General features: G+C 35.9%; 2 protein-coding genes across 2 annotated transcripts; one reads left to right on the plus strand and one right to left on the minus strand.

Annotated features, from left to right (window-relative positions):
- Nucleotides 1-897: 897 nt before the first annotated feature.
- Nucleotides 898-3469, plus strand: LOC132645765 (uncharacterized). Its single transcript, XM_060362950.1, has 4 exons — nucleotides 898-1370; nucleotides 2042-2189; nucleotides 2312-2408; nucleotides 2970-3469. Exons 1-4 carry the CDS (start codon nucleotides 1063-1065, stop codon nucleotides 3245-3247), a joined length of 831 nt encoding a protein of 276 aa, XP_060218933.1. The 5' UTR covers nucleotides 898-1062; the 3' UTR covers nucleotides 3248-3469.
- A 569-nt stretch (nucleotides 3470-4038) lies between these two features.
- On the minus strand, nucleotides 4039-13838 carry LOC132645764 (nuclear pore complex protein NUP62). The gene is made up of 9 exons (XM_060362949.1): nucleotides 12387-13838; nucleotides 10827-10908; nucleotides 8384-8462; nucleotides 7903-8025; nucleotides 7445-7522; nucleotides 7086-7189; nucleotides 5915-6002; nucleotides 5701-5799; nucleotides 4039-4426 (listed from the first exon to the last, which is right to left on the minus strand). Exons 1-9 carry the CDS (start codon nucleotides 13654-13656, stop codon nucleotides 4331-4333), a joined length of 2019 nt encoding a protein of 672 aa, XP_060218932.1. The 5' UTR covers nucleotides 13657-13838; the 3' UTR covers nucleotides 4039-4330.
- Between the last annotated feature and the right edge of the window lie 858 nt (nucleotides 13839-14696).

Raw genomic sequence — 14696 nt, forward strand, 5'->3', positions numbered from 1 at the left:
TTTGGCCACAAGAATTATTCACTTTATTTCAAAAAAAAAAATTCATTTTTTTCGGAATCAACGTTTGGCCATGAGAATTCCGAATACAACTTGAAGTTGTAGTTCGGAATACCAAAAACTCAAAAGTTTGTTTTAAAAAAAAAAATCACTTTTTCACTTTTTTACAACTACATTTCACCAAAAACTACAATTTCAAAAACTATGACCAAACACAACTCCAATTCCAAAATTAAAATAAAAATAAAAAAATTTGGTATCTATAGACAAACGGGGCCTAAAATTAAAGAACCTTTATCACGATTAGACAGAAAATTTATCCACAAACGTGTACGTTAAGTCAATAGATATACAATATGTATCATTTTTCTTTTACATAAATATTTATTTCTTGACGATGATTAATTGATACATTTCTAAAAGACATTTAATATGTATATTCACATATTTTTATACTTTAAATGGATAAAATTATGTCACATGCCATCCATAAAGAGTTCAAATCCAGAATTAAAATAATTTATAATTTATACCAATGTTTCACAAAAACAAATTCAAGATCTAAGCGTTGTGAGTTTAACTTTTAGATTTTGAGCGGTGATTCATTATATATTTAGATTTACTATTTATTGTAATTTTTATTAAAGTTTTACACCTAAATTTATATTGCGCATTGAAAATATTGAGTTCCGATGAACTAAATACTGAAATGTTGCATCTGCCTCTGATGAGGTAAAGAAAGATTAAAACAACAAACATTTCTTAATCAAGTACGTATTTGCAATCAAAGGAAAAATAATAATTAAAACTTTAATTTGTGACTAGATAATCATTCTAGAGTTAAATTAAATTGCTTTGGCACATAAACCGAATATAGCGACCTGTTTCAAAAGGATTGCTCAAAATATCTTATCCAACACCAACAAGAATATGACACCTACCTTTTTAATGATTATCAAGAAAGAAAAATGTGTAAATGCCTTCCGCTCACACCATCACTACTGATATAGAGTTGACTTAACACTAGAGAGGGACAACATCCGCAGCTGTTAAGAGTAAAAAAACATGGGGGGAGGAACCATGTTGCCACCATATACAACTACAGTACAAGGACACTCCAACAATTCTTTCACTGCACCACGCACCCCCAGGGACTCCAATTTCCAGTCTTCCCCTTCTTTGTCATCAATTTGTGACACACCCTTCGAAGAATCTTGGATCAAGAATAGGAGTGTTGATTATGGTTCACTTGATAATGGATCTTTTGATGGGGTTGATGAAAAGGGAACAAAAGGGTCTTCTTATTATGACTCTTCTTTTGGTTCTGTGCCTTCTAGCTGGGAGGTTGAAAAGGCCTTGTCTGAACTCCAAAGGTATAATCTTTGATTGAGAAAGCTAACAGTTCTATGGTTAGTGAACTGAAATTTTCTTGTTTTACAGTTTAGATAATTGGATAATTTTTCCAAGGTTGTAAGCGTGAATAGAAGAGAAGGGTTACTGTAGGTTGCATAAAATAGTCAGATTATGACTCCCAAGTATTGATCTTGATGAATAGAGTAGAATGGGCATAGATGATCTACATAGCAACCTGATGAGTTTGAGATTGATATATAGTTGATTGATTGAATTATCAAATCATACTTTCATTTCCTCATGTCTTTAAAAGGTCTGATCTTTACCCTTATTTTTCCATATTAATGGATGAGCAATTGAGATAAATGAACACGGTTGTTGGGAAACAAGGTCTTTTATTCAAATGTCTATTGAGGAACATAACTTTATGTATGTGTAGTTGGTAGGAGTTTTGGGAGTGGGGAAGAAAGCACTAAAGTGTCAATATAGAAACTTAAATTTGAGATAACAATATTTTCTCTATGAAGTTGCATATGAGAATATGAGATGTGCTACATTTCCTCTGAGTTCCGATCTCCCAAATCCCAAATTTTCAACACGCGAAAGTTTGGTAATTAGAGCCTCTGAGCACTTTTCCGAGTTTGCTTAACAACTACATGTCTGAAGCAATGTTGATTATACTGTTCTGCAGTTTTATGAGTGGGCGTTATGCTCCTAGAGAAGAGATGGATTGGCTTGAACCGATGCCAAATCCCCATCAGTCGACTCTACTGCAATCCCCTGGATATGCAAGATTTTATGATGCTTTTCATATGCTTCAAAATGAACCATCAATTCAGGTTTGTACTGACTAATTTCATTGCTCTGCTAGAAACATTGAGAATTGCTGTCTAGTTTCATTTGTCAGGTGTATAGATATGTGAGTGATCTATCTCTCTGAAGGAATTTTATGTGCATGCAGAGATTGGTTTGCTCCATAGCTTGTGATAAAGCTGTTTGGGAAGCCATGATGGAAAACAAGGCAGTTCAGAATCTTCAAGGCTCACTGATATGTGCAGGTTTATATTGATCATGTTATTAACTCCTCGTTAAGTGGAATTTTTTGTGCTTCTATGTTGAAGTTATTCACTAAAGCTATCAAGGAATCTGAATTGAGCAACATCTTTGATCTCCACTGAAAAACGAAATGACTTCGTCTTCTTCTTCTTGTGTCTAATCCCGCCTTGATCTGCCAGTAAATATACAACCCACACAAAAATGTTCCTACTAGTTCGGTAGTTCCTCTAGGCTTGAAGAGTTTTATGCTTATCCGGTAACATTCAATTTAAGGTGCACCAACTAGCTTAGGTTTGGTTTAGAAGTAAAGATGTTTCCAAGTCCGAGTGCTTGGATTTGAGATGGCAAACATTTAAAGAATCAACATAGGCAAATAACCCTTATGCACACCATGAGAAATGATAGGAAATTCTTATTCAGCAGTGTATAATTTCTGTTTTTTCCCCCATTGAGTCCAGTTGTTTCACCAATTTGGTCAAAATTTAGCCTTGATTCTTGGATGATTAAGTTTTTAGTGCTTCAATGAGCTGTTGCTTTCACCGTTCTTCTACTCCTGTATGCAGCTAAAGAAGAAGAATCTCAAAGACCAACTGGGGAGTCAGATATCGGATCCCTGATAGTGAAATGGATTATGGGCATCACAACTTCAACGCTCGCTGAGCTGATCCAATCGTTTGGATCATTACTGAGAGAAATAATCAATGAAATATTTGAACCAACCAAGAAAGAAAAATCCACTTCAGAACTCAATGATCTTTTGGAAGAGAAGATTAGATCTTCTTTCCTTTTATCATTGGTTCTGTTGTTGATTGTGGTCGTGACAAGAAGCCAAGGTGTTTGATCAGCATCAAATCACACGTGTATTGTGGATGATACATTTGCTACATGCGTGACCTAGAAAAGAAACTACAGTGAGTAATGTTTAAGAAGTTAGAGCCCTCACAATTGCTTCCCTCTCTCGTTTTTATCCGCTTAACATAAATTATTCCAAGGTACTCCTTTTGTTAGATTTGTGCACAAACAAATTCTTTATGGTTTTGTATAGGGCACTATTCTGACAGCAGTTCATTCTTTAGATGGTTCTTTGTGATGGAAATCATAATCGGTCTCATCTTCCCACCCCAAACTGTATATGAAGTGTGTCTGGGGGTGGGAGTGGGCGTTGCGGGGGAAGGGGGGGGGGGGGTTCTGTCTAGACTGTTCATGCGCTCATCGCAAACAGAACCATCAGTAGTTGCTTGAGAAACTGTAATACCAAAGTGAAACTACTCTGCTTCAGTTTGGAGATCACTCTATTTCGAGAAAATAAAAGAATGAAAAAGGGGGGAAGGTGATGCAAAAAGAACTCTGTTCAACCTTTAGGACCCATTTGGCCATGAAGATTTTTCACTTTTTTCTGAAAAATTATTTCACTTTATTTGAAAATCAATGTTTGGCCATAAGAATTTTAAATACAATTTAAAGTTGTATTTAAAATTTGAAAAACACTTAAAATCTTGTTTTCGCTTTTTTTCACTTTCAATACATTCAAACAACTAAATATGTTATGCAAAAACTATATCCAAACACAATTCCAACTTCAAAATTCCAAATAAAGTGAAAAATATTTGATTTTCATGGCCAAACACCTACTTAGCCTCTTAATTTTTGTATTTCTTCATTTAAACATCATTTTGTCTTACAGCAATAATAAGAAAAGAAGAAGGCACACGATTTTGAACACAATTGAGCCCCATTTTTTTTTTTTAAAAAAGAAAGAAATCTCAGCACTTCAATCACCAATAAGATGTAAAGCCTTTGAAAGGAATCAGGATTTAACATATCTGCCTTGATCTAATGACATACACAGCTAGAAGGAGAAACGAGATCCGCAAAAGATTCAAGAGGCCCTTGGATTTACACAGCACCAAGTCGAGTGCACCAATCATCGAGTCAACCATAATCTGGGGCCTGTTAATTCACGATTGACGGCAGACCCTTCGCTTGCAAGCTTCTGAATACGAGATGAGAATTCTTCAGCCTGAACAAATGTAGAATTGGTATCATTAACTTTTTAATTTAAGGAAAGAAAGCATCCATGTAACCAAGTATTACTTTTAGAAGAACCTTAGCTCTTATATCACTCAATTTACTAAAGTGAGGGTTCGAGTCTAAACTAGCATCTAGACGATGCCTTCAACAAAATTAAATATACACACAAATGAACTGTAGAAAATAGATCTCTAATGGTAAGGTAAGCTATGTATTGATCAGTATCAGCGATCGTAGATCCCTAATTCAGTTGTACCTAAACAGAAGCAATGGAACCACAAAGATGAACTGATAATGAAATGGCAGAATAGCAACTATTTTTGCTTCTCAATTCAAGGTAATTTATGTATGTACTATGACAAATTAATAGATACCTGAATGAAATCGGATGGTGCTTAAGAAAATTTGGTTAGCTTACTAGTACAATCTTGGGGCATAAGGTAGAATTTTGGGGAGTAGGGACTACACCCACAGGCCCCACAAGAAAAGGATTTCCCATCGGCAATTATAATTCATAGACTGACAGGAGGTCCAGGTGGCGATCCTCCTTCCTATATCTGTGAACCAAATATTGGGCTGTTTTCGGCAATACCGTATTCAGTCTCTGACCAAAATTGGACTCTCCGTGTTTGTCCTTAAAGAATTAAATTCAAAACCTAGTCCCATGTATAAAAAAAATCTTGAGCTTCCTAATTTTCAAAAAAATCAAGCAGTTTAGTAACTTAGCTGAGTAATATTTCTAACCAGCAAGATCAATGATTATCTGATCTAATACTTCTAAAAAGAACCCTACCTTACAATGCATATCAAGGAAAATCAAGAAAATAATAAAAGAGGAATTATAGCATCATGCCAAACAAATGATCCAAAAGAAATGTAAAGGGACGACGAGTGTGATTTCAGCAGAATTCTGAAACAGCTGTTCCCCGCATACACTAAATTTCTTTATGAACTAATGTTCTCTCTTAATCTTTTCGTCCTATAGAGGAGATAACCATCTATACCAAAAGAGAGAAACTTTTTTTAGGAATAGCAATGTCTCCTTGGACAATATGCATTTCCCAAAACAAGAAATTTTTGCAAGATTATCTGGAAGATCAAATCGAAAAACTAAGACCTCTCTTCTTTTTCTTTCCTTACACATCTCTCACCAGTCCAATCACATCCTTACTAGTGCAACTTACGTTCTTTTCCTTCTGATCTCATTTAATGCAATAGGCTTCGAAACAAAAGCCAGAAAAAACACGAGAAGGCAATGCTCACCTTTTCATCAATCCACATCAGTGAACTCAATTGATTGTTCAAGATTCGGACAACAACATCAAGCGGTGTCATTCCATCTGTTGCCTCAAGTTCTCCACCCTAAATGAAATAGAAAAGAAAACATAGAATTTATAACCATATTGTATAATTTTACACCATCTAGTCATAATGCTAAGGTAAGAGGCACGAGCAGAAATAAATGAAGGTACAAGACCTGGCTGGCATTGACAGTATTAATGATTGACTTGATCTGCTCTGTCATCTTCTCCATCTCCCTCTCCACAAACTCGGCCTGTTCATACCTGAAATCACACCAATCCACAGAAATCGATGCATTAAAAAATGGCCAAATGGAGGATTGTAGATGAAAAAGGAGGCGAAACGAATCTCTGGTTTAAAAATAAAGTTTGGTTCTTGACTGCAAAAGGTAATGGACAAGCTTTGCTTCCACTTGACAGATCAAAATTAACAACTATTTAAGAATCCAAGTGAAATTCCACACTCTAGGAAAGTTGATACTCTTAAGTCGGACAATGAATGAAAAAGAAAATGGATATATAGCTACTAATTCTTCTATCTTTTAAGCTATCTATTATGGCCGGACCTTCTAAACTGGCAAATTAATATATCACCTTCACATTGAAGCCATTGCAGCTAAAAAAAAAAAATTACCCTCCAGGTTAAACAAAACTTAGCTTTTTACATTGAAATTTTACTTTTTTTTTCCACCGTTAATTATTAGATAGAAAGAAAGTTTTTTTTTTTTTTTAAAAAATAAAAATCTAAATACTATTTGCTTAAACTAAAGTTTTAAAGTAATAAAACTAGGTAAAGTCATAGCAAGAGATAATTCAAAAAGTACACAAGTGCAACATGGCAGACAAGGTAGCCTGGCACGATATGTGGACATTCTTGAAAAAAAAGTCGTACCAGGCTACCTTGGTCGCAATACATACGGACTACTCTAAAGCATGTATATTACAGTACGCTAGCTAACTAAATTATTCGTAAAGCAATTTTCAAAAGAATGTGTTACGAAGGAACTTTAGGCTTCAGCAGACGCTGCAACATTTGAAGCTCCGTGAAAAAATTCTCAACCATTTGCCATTACAAGAAAGACCAGGCTTATGTATCTCAATTAATTGTTACTTATTACTGCTTCAGTATTACAATTGAAATGGCTCATTGAAACGGAAATCAAAAGAAGGCAACATAATGCATTTTATCCATATTTGTTTAAGGTCATTAATGCCCCCACTCAGAAACAGAATCGGACTTTTGCAGCTAATAATATTAATAAGCTGGATATGAGTTTGGAAAGGCCATAATTATGCGTGGCTTCAAAGAAACAAGAAGCAAAGAAGACTATTGAAACATGCACTCACATAGCATCCCTTGTTGATGCAGCTTCATCATCAAGAATCACTCCTCTTTCATCTTTGTAAATTCGATCAGCTTCTTCTTCCATGCTTTGCAATGCCTTGTCAACCTAACAGAAGTGAGATAAATAAGAAAGTATGTAAAAGTTGGGTATCAAGGAACTCATTAGATCCACTCCAGAAACATCAACCAGATTAGGATATTTACAAGTACATCCGGAAGGCCAATTTACCAACCATCTTTTGGTTAAAATTGCACAGGATGGGATAAGCATGGAATGCTTTCAAAATCACATAAGAATTAGACATTAGATCATGAAATTAAAGAGACAAATTGCAGGTAAAGATACTGGTATTTAAGTAACCTCTTCCTGATGAGTCTCAATTAGCTCCAGCTGTCGCTCTAAGCTCCCTTGTGTCTCGACAACCTTTGCAACTTCACTCTGAGATTGTAACAATGTCATTACAGATGTCAAATTTCCTAAGAAAAATAACTGAAGAAGCAATTTATACAAGTATTTTAAGAAAACCACAACTAAAGAACAAGGTGAATTCCTATAAGTAACTCTTTTAATGAAAACTTAGCAGAAAAGCTCAATTAGAATGAACATAGTGCTCCATTATTAATCTCGGAAAATATGTTTGATCTCTTAACAGGAAACATCTACCTAGCTATTACGTAAAGAAATTTGAAGAAAAGAAAAAGGAAATAGAGCTTATCGAATGCAGCACATATAGAATAGAAATGGACTTGCCGAGAGCGTGAATTACAACTGGATATTTTCAGAAGAAGAATGCTGACTTTAGGTAAATCTGAAGTTACCTCAAGTTTGAGAAGAATATCACGGTTCTGCAAGATCCTTTTATCCCACTCAGCTATTGCATTAGCCTGCTTTCTAAATTTTGCAGTGCGTTCCTGCAGCTCAGTGTTCCATTCCTTGATGATCTTTCATTGAAATAAAGAATACGCAATAAGTTACAATGTAAAAGTGTAATAAACAGGAAAAATGTGAATTCCCCAACAAGAAAGGGAGATGGGTGAAATATTCGTTGAAAAAGACTGCATAACAGACCAAGAAATACTATGTTCATATAATTAATTTTTGGCTAAACATTGCAGAAAAACAAAAAAAAAAAAAAAAAAAAAAAAAAAAAGGGAGAAAGAAACTTCAGCATGTTCAAGGAAAAAAGCCCATAGTTCAATACATGTGAAGCCAAAGCTAAGTGCATTAAATCAGCCTAGAATAGATAAACAAGGGAAAGAGAGCAAAAAGATACTACCCAAGTTTTAGCAGATATATTACCTCTTCTACAGACTTTCCTGTAATTTCTGATGGTAATTTTGGTGTGGAAGTGGCAGCTACAGTAGAAGTTGAAGTAGTCCTGTAGAGGAAGGGACAAGCAAATAAGGTTCAAAGCCAAACTAATGCACATAGAGCAGGTCACAACAAGATTTGATCTCAACTGATGAATAGATTCCTAATTAGAAAATACTCAAAATCATGTTGTTTTTGCATGGTTAGACATGAGTAGAAAAAGAGAAGTAGAAGAAATCTATGTACCTGATTTTTTTTTAAACAGGAAATCGATGTACCTGATTCATGAAAGACTCTCCTCTTTACTAAATAAAACAACCACAACGACAGAAGAATTGAGTGTTATTTGATATTATTGCTACTGAATTCCAACCTAAGTGATTTTTGAGGAGACTAATTGCGACTAGTGCTGCATTATTCTATAAAATCCCCAATTAACACTAAATAGTATAGACAATCTGCAACTCTATAGTTTCTTCTTCTTTATTGACTTCTTTGTGATCATATGAAATTTTTTGGTGGGATAAAATAATGAATTTACTACCCGAAAGGGTGGCTCAGTTGGTTGAGCATGAGGCTTTCATAATGGAGGTCTTAGGATCGAAACCCCCTGCCTACGACAGCAGGGGATTTGCCTTCTGGGTTGAGCTCATCGCACGGGGCTTGCCTAGGGCAGGTTATCTCTCCTGTGTGGTTTGCGGGCTATTGCACAGGAGCGGGGTTTTACCCTATGCGCACCCAAAGGGTAGCGGCAGCGGGTTCCCTTGTCATCAAAAAAATAATGAATTTACTGATGTAGGAAACAGTAAAGGTGGTAACTAAAATAACCCAACCTACACTATCCGGTACCAACAGAACCCAATCGCCTCTTTTTATCAAAGCATAATACCCAATTGCCTATGCTTGTAAGAAACTTGCGGGTGCTCCATAAGTTAACCTTTGTGATCCTTGTATGTTCCAATTTTGAGTTTCAAACTTAAATTTTTTCACGATGACAGAAAGGAAAGCATATGCTTTCTTGTAAGATTTGAGAAATTTTGTAAAATAGAAGGAGTTCTTGGCATTTTGCACCCTTAACGTGTGCACTCTTTTTTTATTTGCACCCTATTCTATTATTTTTAATGATTTACACCCTAATCTCTTTATTTTCTTGCAAAACAATAAAAAAGAGTTTTTGTTGAATTATTCATAAGGGCAAAATAGGAAAAATACAAATAAGATAAAAAATTGTGCAAACAGAAAAAAGACATCTTATTTAGGCTTGCCGTGTTTCATTTGCTGTCTTTCTTTCTGCCTCATCAATTCCTATTCACCTCTTCAAAGGTTAAAGTTGAATTTTTTCCAACACCATCAATATGCTAATATCTTCTGTGCCATCTCTTTTTCGAAGAGGATGATACCTGATAACTGATATGGTATCTTTTCATCTAACAAGAGCAAGGAGGATGTTTCATTGTCCTCCGTCCTTTGGTACACGCCTCAACTTCTTAGATAAATATTTAATGGGGCCAACAGTAATAAAGTCATTAAATTACAACAGTAACAACGTCATTGAATTCAAACTCATGATATCAAAATTTCAACAGTAATCCTAGCTAAAATTAGGGTGCTGTAGAAAATTGCTCAAAGGAAAAACAACGATTTCACATAATGTACATATAATTCTCCCTTCTTAAGGCTAAATTGACTTCTATTGTAATTTGTTGTGCAAGAAGATGTAAATACGACTTCAGAATGATGTTGCTGCTGCTAAACTGCAGTATATCAGTGAAACAATTGAGTTCTGGTACATGTACAAGCTTGGGCGGTGCCATTAAGGGACAATCTTCCCGAGGGGTGGCTTTAATTAAGAGACGGCAAGATTTTCTTTTTTAATTAATACTTTATTTTTTTCATTTTGCATCATTTTTTATATTTTCCTGTTTTGCCCTTATGGATAATTCAACAAAAAATGATTGTTCTTGTTTTGCAAAAATGTAAAGAGATCGGGGTGGAAATCATTAAAAATAATAGAATAGGATATAAATCACAAAAGAGTGGGTGCAAAATGCCAAGAACTCAAATAGAAGAGTACAGTTAGGAGAATAAGAAACCACCACGGCACATAAAAACTAACAGCAACTGGATAGAGCTTTCCACTATCTTTGGAGCCCTAATGGTTTGAAAAGCCAATTGATATAGGAAAGTGCCGAAAGCTCTTTGAAATAAATTATTATTACATCCAAAAATCACATAGAAAAGCTAAAAATACTGCTCATCCAAACACACAAGCTGAGTAAACTCATAGACTATTTACTTCAATCACAACGTTATATATTCACTTTCCACTTTTCATCCCCCAAAACTCTCTTTATTAGCTGACATAGCCCAGTGACCTTTTTCAGTAAGATAAGAAAAGTCTAAGTTACTTTAAACAGTTAAAAATACATACCCGCTACTAGAAGTTACAGTCAATGCAGATGATGTTTGAGCAGCTGAACTTGTTGCAGCGCCAGAAGTTGTGCTTGGTACACCTGAGGAGAACAAACCATATAATAACCATGATATTTAACAAATGGCACTTAAGATATATCTACGAATGCTTGGAAGCAGGACAAAGTAAGGTAGATGCTTAGGGAAAAATGATATCATCAAACCTGAGTTTGTTACACTTATTTGTTTTTATCGGTGAGTTTGGTACACTTATTTAAGAAACTGATTTACTTGATAGTACTCCTTCCTCACTGTAATTTTAGTTTGCTTTGCTTTTAGAGGGTCAATTTCACCCCACTTTCGTCTTTAATGTTTTTTGTTTCTTTACAACCGTCGTGTTTTCGACCTTAAATAGGAATAATTTCAATTTTTGGGAACAAAGATTAAATGTGTACGAACAACAAAAAGTACTATAAGTTACAATTTCTCATCAAAATAACAATATAATACATTTGATAAATTAGTCAAAAATTTATTTCACTCTTGGGAAGCAAAAATGTACTAATATTTCAGGACAGCTATGTTACTCTGACTCTCCTAAAATGTCATCGGGTGCGTGGCGGATCCTTCAAAAGTAGTGTATTTTAGGAGGATCCGGCACGGGTGCGGCAACACTTTTGAAGAGTCCGAGTTAACTTAGCAGGACAGAGTAAATATGCTATTACAAAAAGGCATTGGCGTTGTAAATAGTAATCACAACAACTATAAACAGAAGATAAACAATGTGCTGTAAATTTTACGATATGTAAATGATTAAGCAAACCACCACCATTGGTCCTTGTGAACTCATAAAGTTTTTCTAGAGATTTCCATGTGATTTCATAATGTTGTTCTTATCCTAACAGATAAAGTTTATAGTGCTCATTTACGTAATTACGGTTAAGAATAAACAACCCACTTAAGCACAGCATTCTTCCTCAGTTCCATATGTCAGTTCAACTCAGCTTTGTTTCGTGTTCTGTTTCTATTTTTGAGAAAGTTGTGTTTCTATTTTACTTTTCTGACATATCAAGTCATCATTCCATGTTCAGTAGAAAAAATTCAATGAGCCGTGTTTCTATTTTACTTTTTTGTCAGGTCAAGTCATCATTCTGTGTTTAGAAGAAAAACTTCAATGAGCCTTGCTTACAGACTAGTAGTAATCCTTTCAAACATAAAGATGCTTTCATTTGGTTAGCACCAAAATTGGACAAGCACTAAGATATAATGCATGACACGTTTCTGTAATAGTTGAAAGTTTTGAGTGTTCTCAACCATAATTCAGACGCTTTCCCCTGTACTGCTTCAAAAGACTCAATTGCTATAAATATTCCGGTCTAAGCCACCTTTCTGGGTATGCACTTCCCTTTTAAATCAAAGAAAAAGTCAAAACAACTAAATTCACTTCATTAACCAATTAAAGCTCCATCAAACTATGTCGGCCACTATATTCCATTCATAAGCAAGTTCAACTAGCATATGATACAGCAGCTATAACATAGGCAACACAATATCCAAACAAAGTATGAGTAAACCTTACCAAAGCTTGGCAGAGCCGCAGTAGATTGTGAGGATAAAGCTGGTGTAGAACTTGCGGATGAAGCAACAGCACTAGTTGTTGAAGCTGAAGATGTGGGCACGGAAAACGTCGGAGCTGAACCAGTCCCACTAGTTGTAGCTGTAGAAACGTTGGTGGTGGTGGTAACGGTGGAAAACAAAGGCGATGAAGCAATTGAAAAACCAGTACTTGAAGCAGGTTTTGACACCGGAGCACTTGAAGAAGCAGCAGCTGAAGATGTATTAAACGCAAACGAAGGAGCATTTGAAGAAGCAGCAGCTGAAGATGTATTAGATGCAAACGAAGGAGCATTTGAAGAAGTCGTTACAGAGGAACTTCCTGTCCCTTTTGCAACCGAATGTGACAGTGATGGAGATGAAGAAGGTGCAGTAGCAGGCATGGAAAAGGAAAATGTAGGTGCTGCTGAAGAAGTCGGCGTTGATAATGACACTGCAGGTGCAGCTGAACTCGGAGTTGATAATGCTGGACTTGATGCTGCTGAGCTCAAGGTCGAAAATGAAAATGCTGATGCAGTAGCAGGTGAAAAACCCGGTGCAGAAGATGCTGAGCTGGAGAACGAAAATCCCTGTGAAGAAGAAGGAGCGGAGAAGAATGAACCAAATGGAGGAGTTGTTGAAGCAAAAGGACTAGTAGTAGCACTAGTTGCTGCAGTTCCAGATAATGAACCAAACAAGCCCCCCGAAGTGAAATCAAAAAAACCCGAAGCTGGAGTAGAAGAACCACCAGCTGAATTTGGTGCCCCAAACAATGGGGAACTACTTGCAGATGTAGTGGATCCGAAGAGGTTCGTAGTGGAGGTAGAAGTTCCGAATATGCTTGAAGTGGTGCCCGAACCGGAAGATGATCCGAATAAGTTTGAAGTGGTGGTGGCCGTACCGGAAGAAGATCCGAATAGGGTGGGTGTGGGAGTGGAAGCAGAAGCAGCAGACCCAAACGACGGAGCAGATGAGGCGGGGTTAGGGTTAGGGTTTGCGAAGCCAAAGGAGAATGCGGATGTGGAGGATGTAGTAGGGGTAGAGGGAGGAGCAGATGAGGCGGGGTTAGGGTTAGGGTTAGGGTTTGCAAAGCCAAAGGAGAAGGCGGATGTGGAGGATGTAGGAGGGGTAGAGGAAGGAGCAGATGAGGCGGGGTTAGGGTTAGGGTTTGCGAAGCCAAAGGAGAATGGGGATGTGGAGGATGTAGGAGGGGTAGAGGAAGAAGAAGAATTGGAGAATGAGAAGCCCGTCGACATTGTTACACGGAGCTACGGCGGCGCGTGTATCATACGAACTTCTTTCTTGTCCAAAAAAACAGCGCCGGAGTGAGGGTTTTTCAATGGGAGAAGAAGGGTTTTGAGTAAGGGGGTTGGCCCTCTCAAATTTCCTGTTTTCAAACTTTGCCCCTCCTACAGCCTTTTGGTTTAGGAATTTTGCGTGTGTTCCTCGAGTGTTTTGAAATATAATAAAGGGTTAAGTGCCTCAATTTTCAACTAAAAGTATTTTAAAAAAACTAAATAACTTTTTACAAAAATTTAACTTGAGTTCTTGATATTTTTTAAAAGATTTGAAAATAGCGTTTAAATTTTTTTTAAAACAAAGTTATTTTTATTATTGCAACAACTTCTCAAACATATATCTTTTGAAGAAGCTTTAAAATAGTTAATTGCCTTCATGTTTAACATACATTTAACGCATTCGCTACTTTATATAATTGGGGGCTAATGTACATGAATAAGGTATTAAGATTTTTTCTAAAATGCGAATTAGGGGAAATGAATAACTATAAAAGGCTATAAGCTCTCGGTGTATTCCACTAAACATGTATTTTTCTATTGGTTTAAACATCTAGTATTTGAACTCATGCACGTCACTTATGACTTATTTAATAGGGAAGTGATTCCTACTAAAATTTCTTCATTATTGAATCAAGACATCTCTCTCTTTCTCTCTATATATAATATAAAGCAGAGCACTAGATCCACCACGCGGCATGTCTCTTTTGACCTCAAATGCTATTTATCTTTTTTATCATTTTTTTTGGCCTTTTCCTTTCAAATTTTCTATTAAAAAAAATATTTTTTTTTCATTCAATGCAAACAATCCGTTGCAACAAAAACTAAACGGTGTCTCCCTTGAACAATGAAACCCATGGTACAGTTGATTGAATTACAACTCTTCAGTTACAATTACACAATTTTTCATTTCCTAGTAACGTTACATAATACATATCAGTGACAAAATAATTCACTGCCCAACACATCTTTCCTTTTTTCCAGCTCCTCTCCTCTTAAAC

The sequence above is a fragment of the Lycium barbarum genome, chromosome 6, assembly GCF_019175385.1.
Source record: "Lycium barbarum isolate Lr01 chromosome 6, ASM1917538v2, whole genome shotgun sequence".
Lineage (NCBI taxonomy): Eukaryota > Viridiplantae > Streptophyta > Magnoliopsida > Solanales > Solanaceae > Lycium > Lycium barbarum.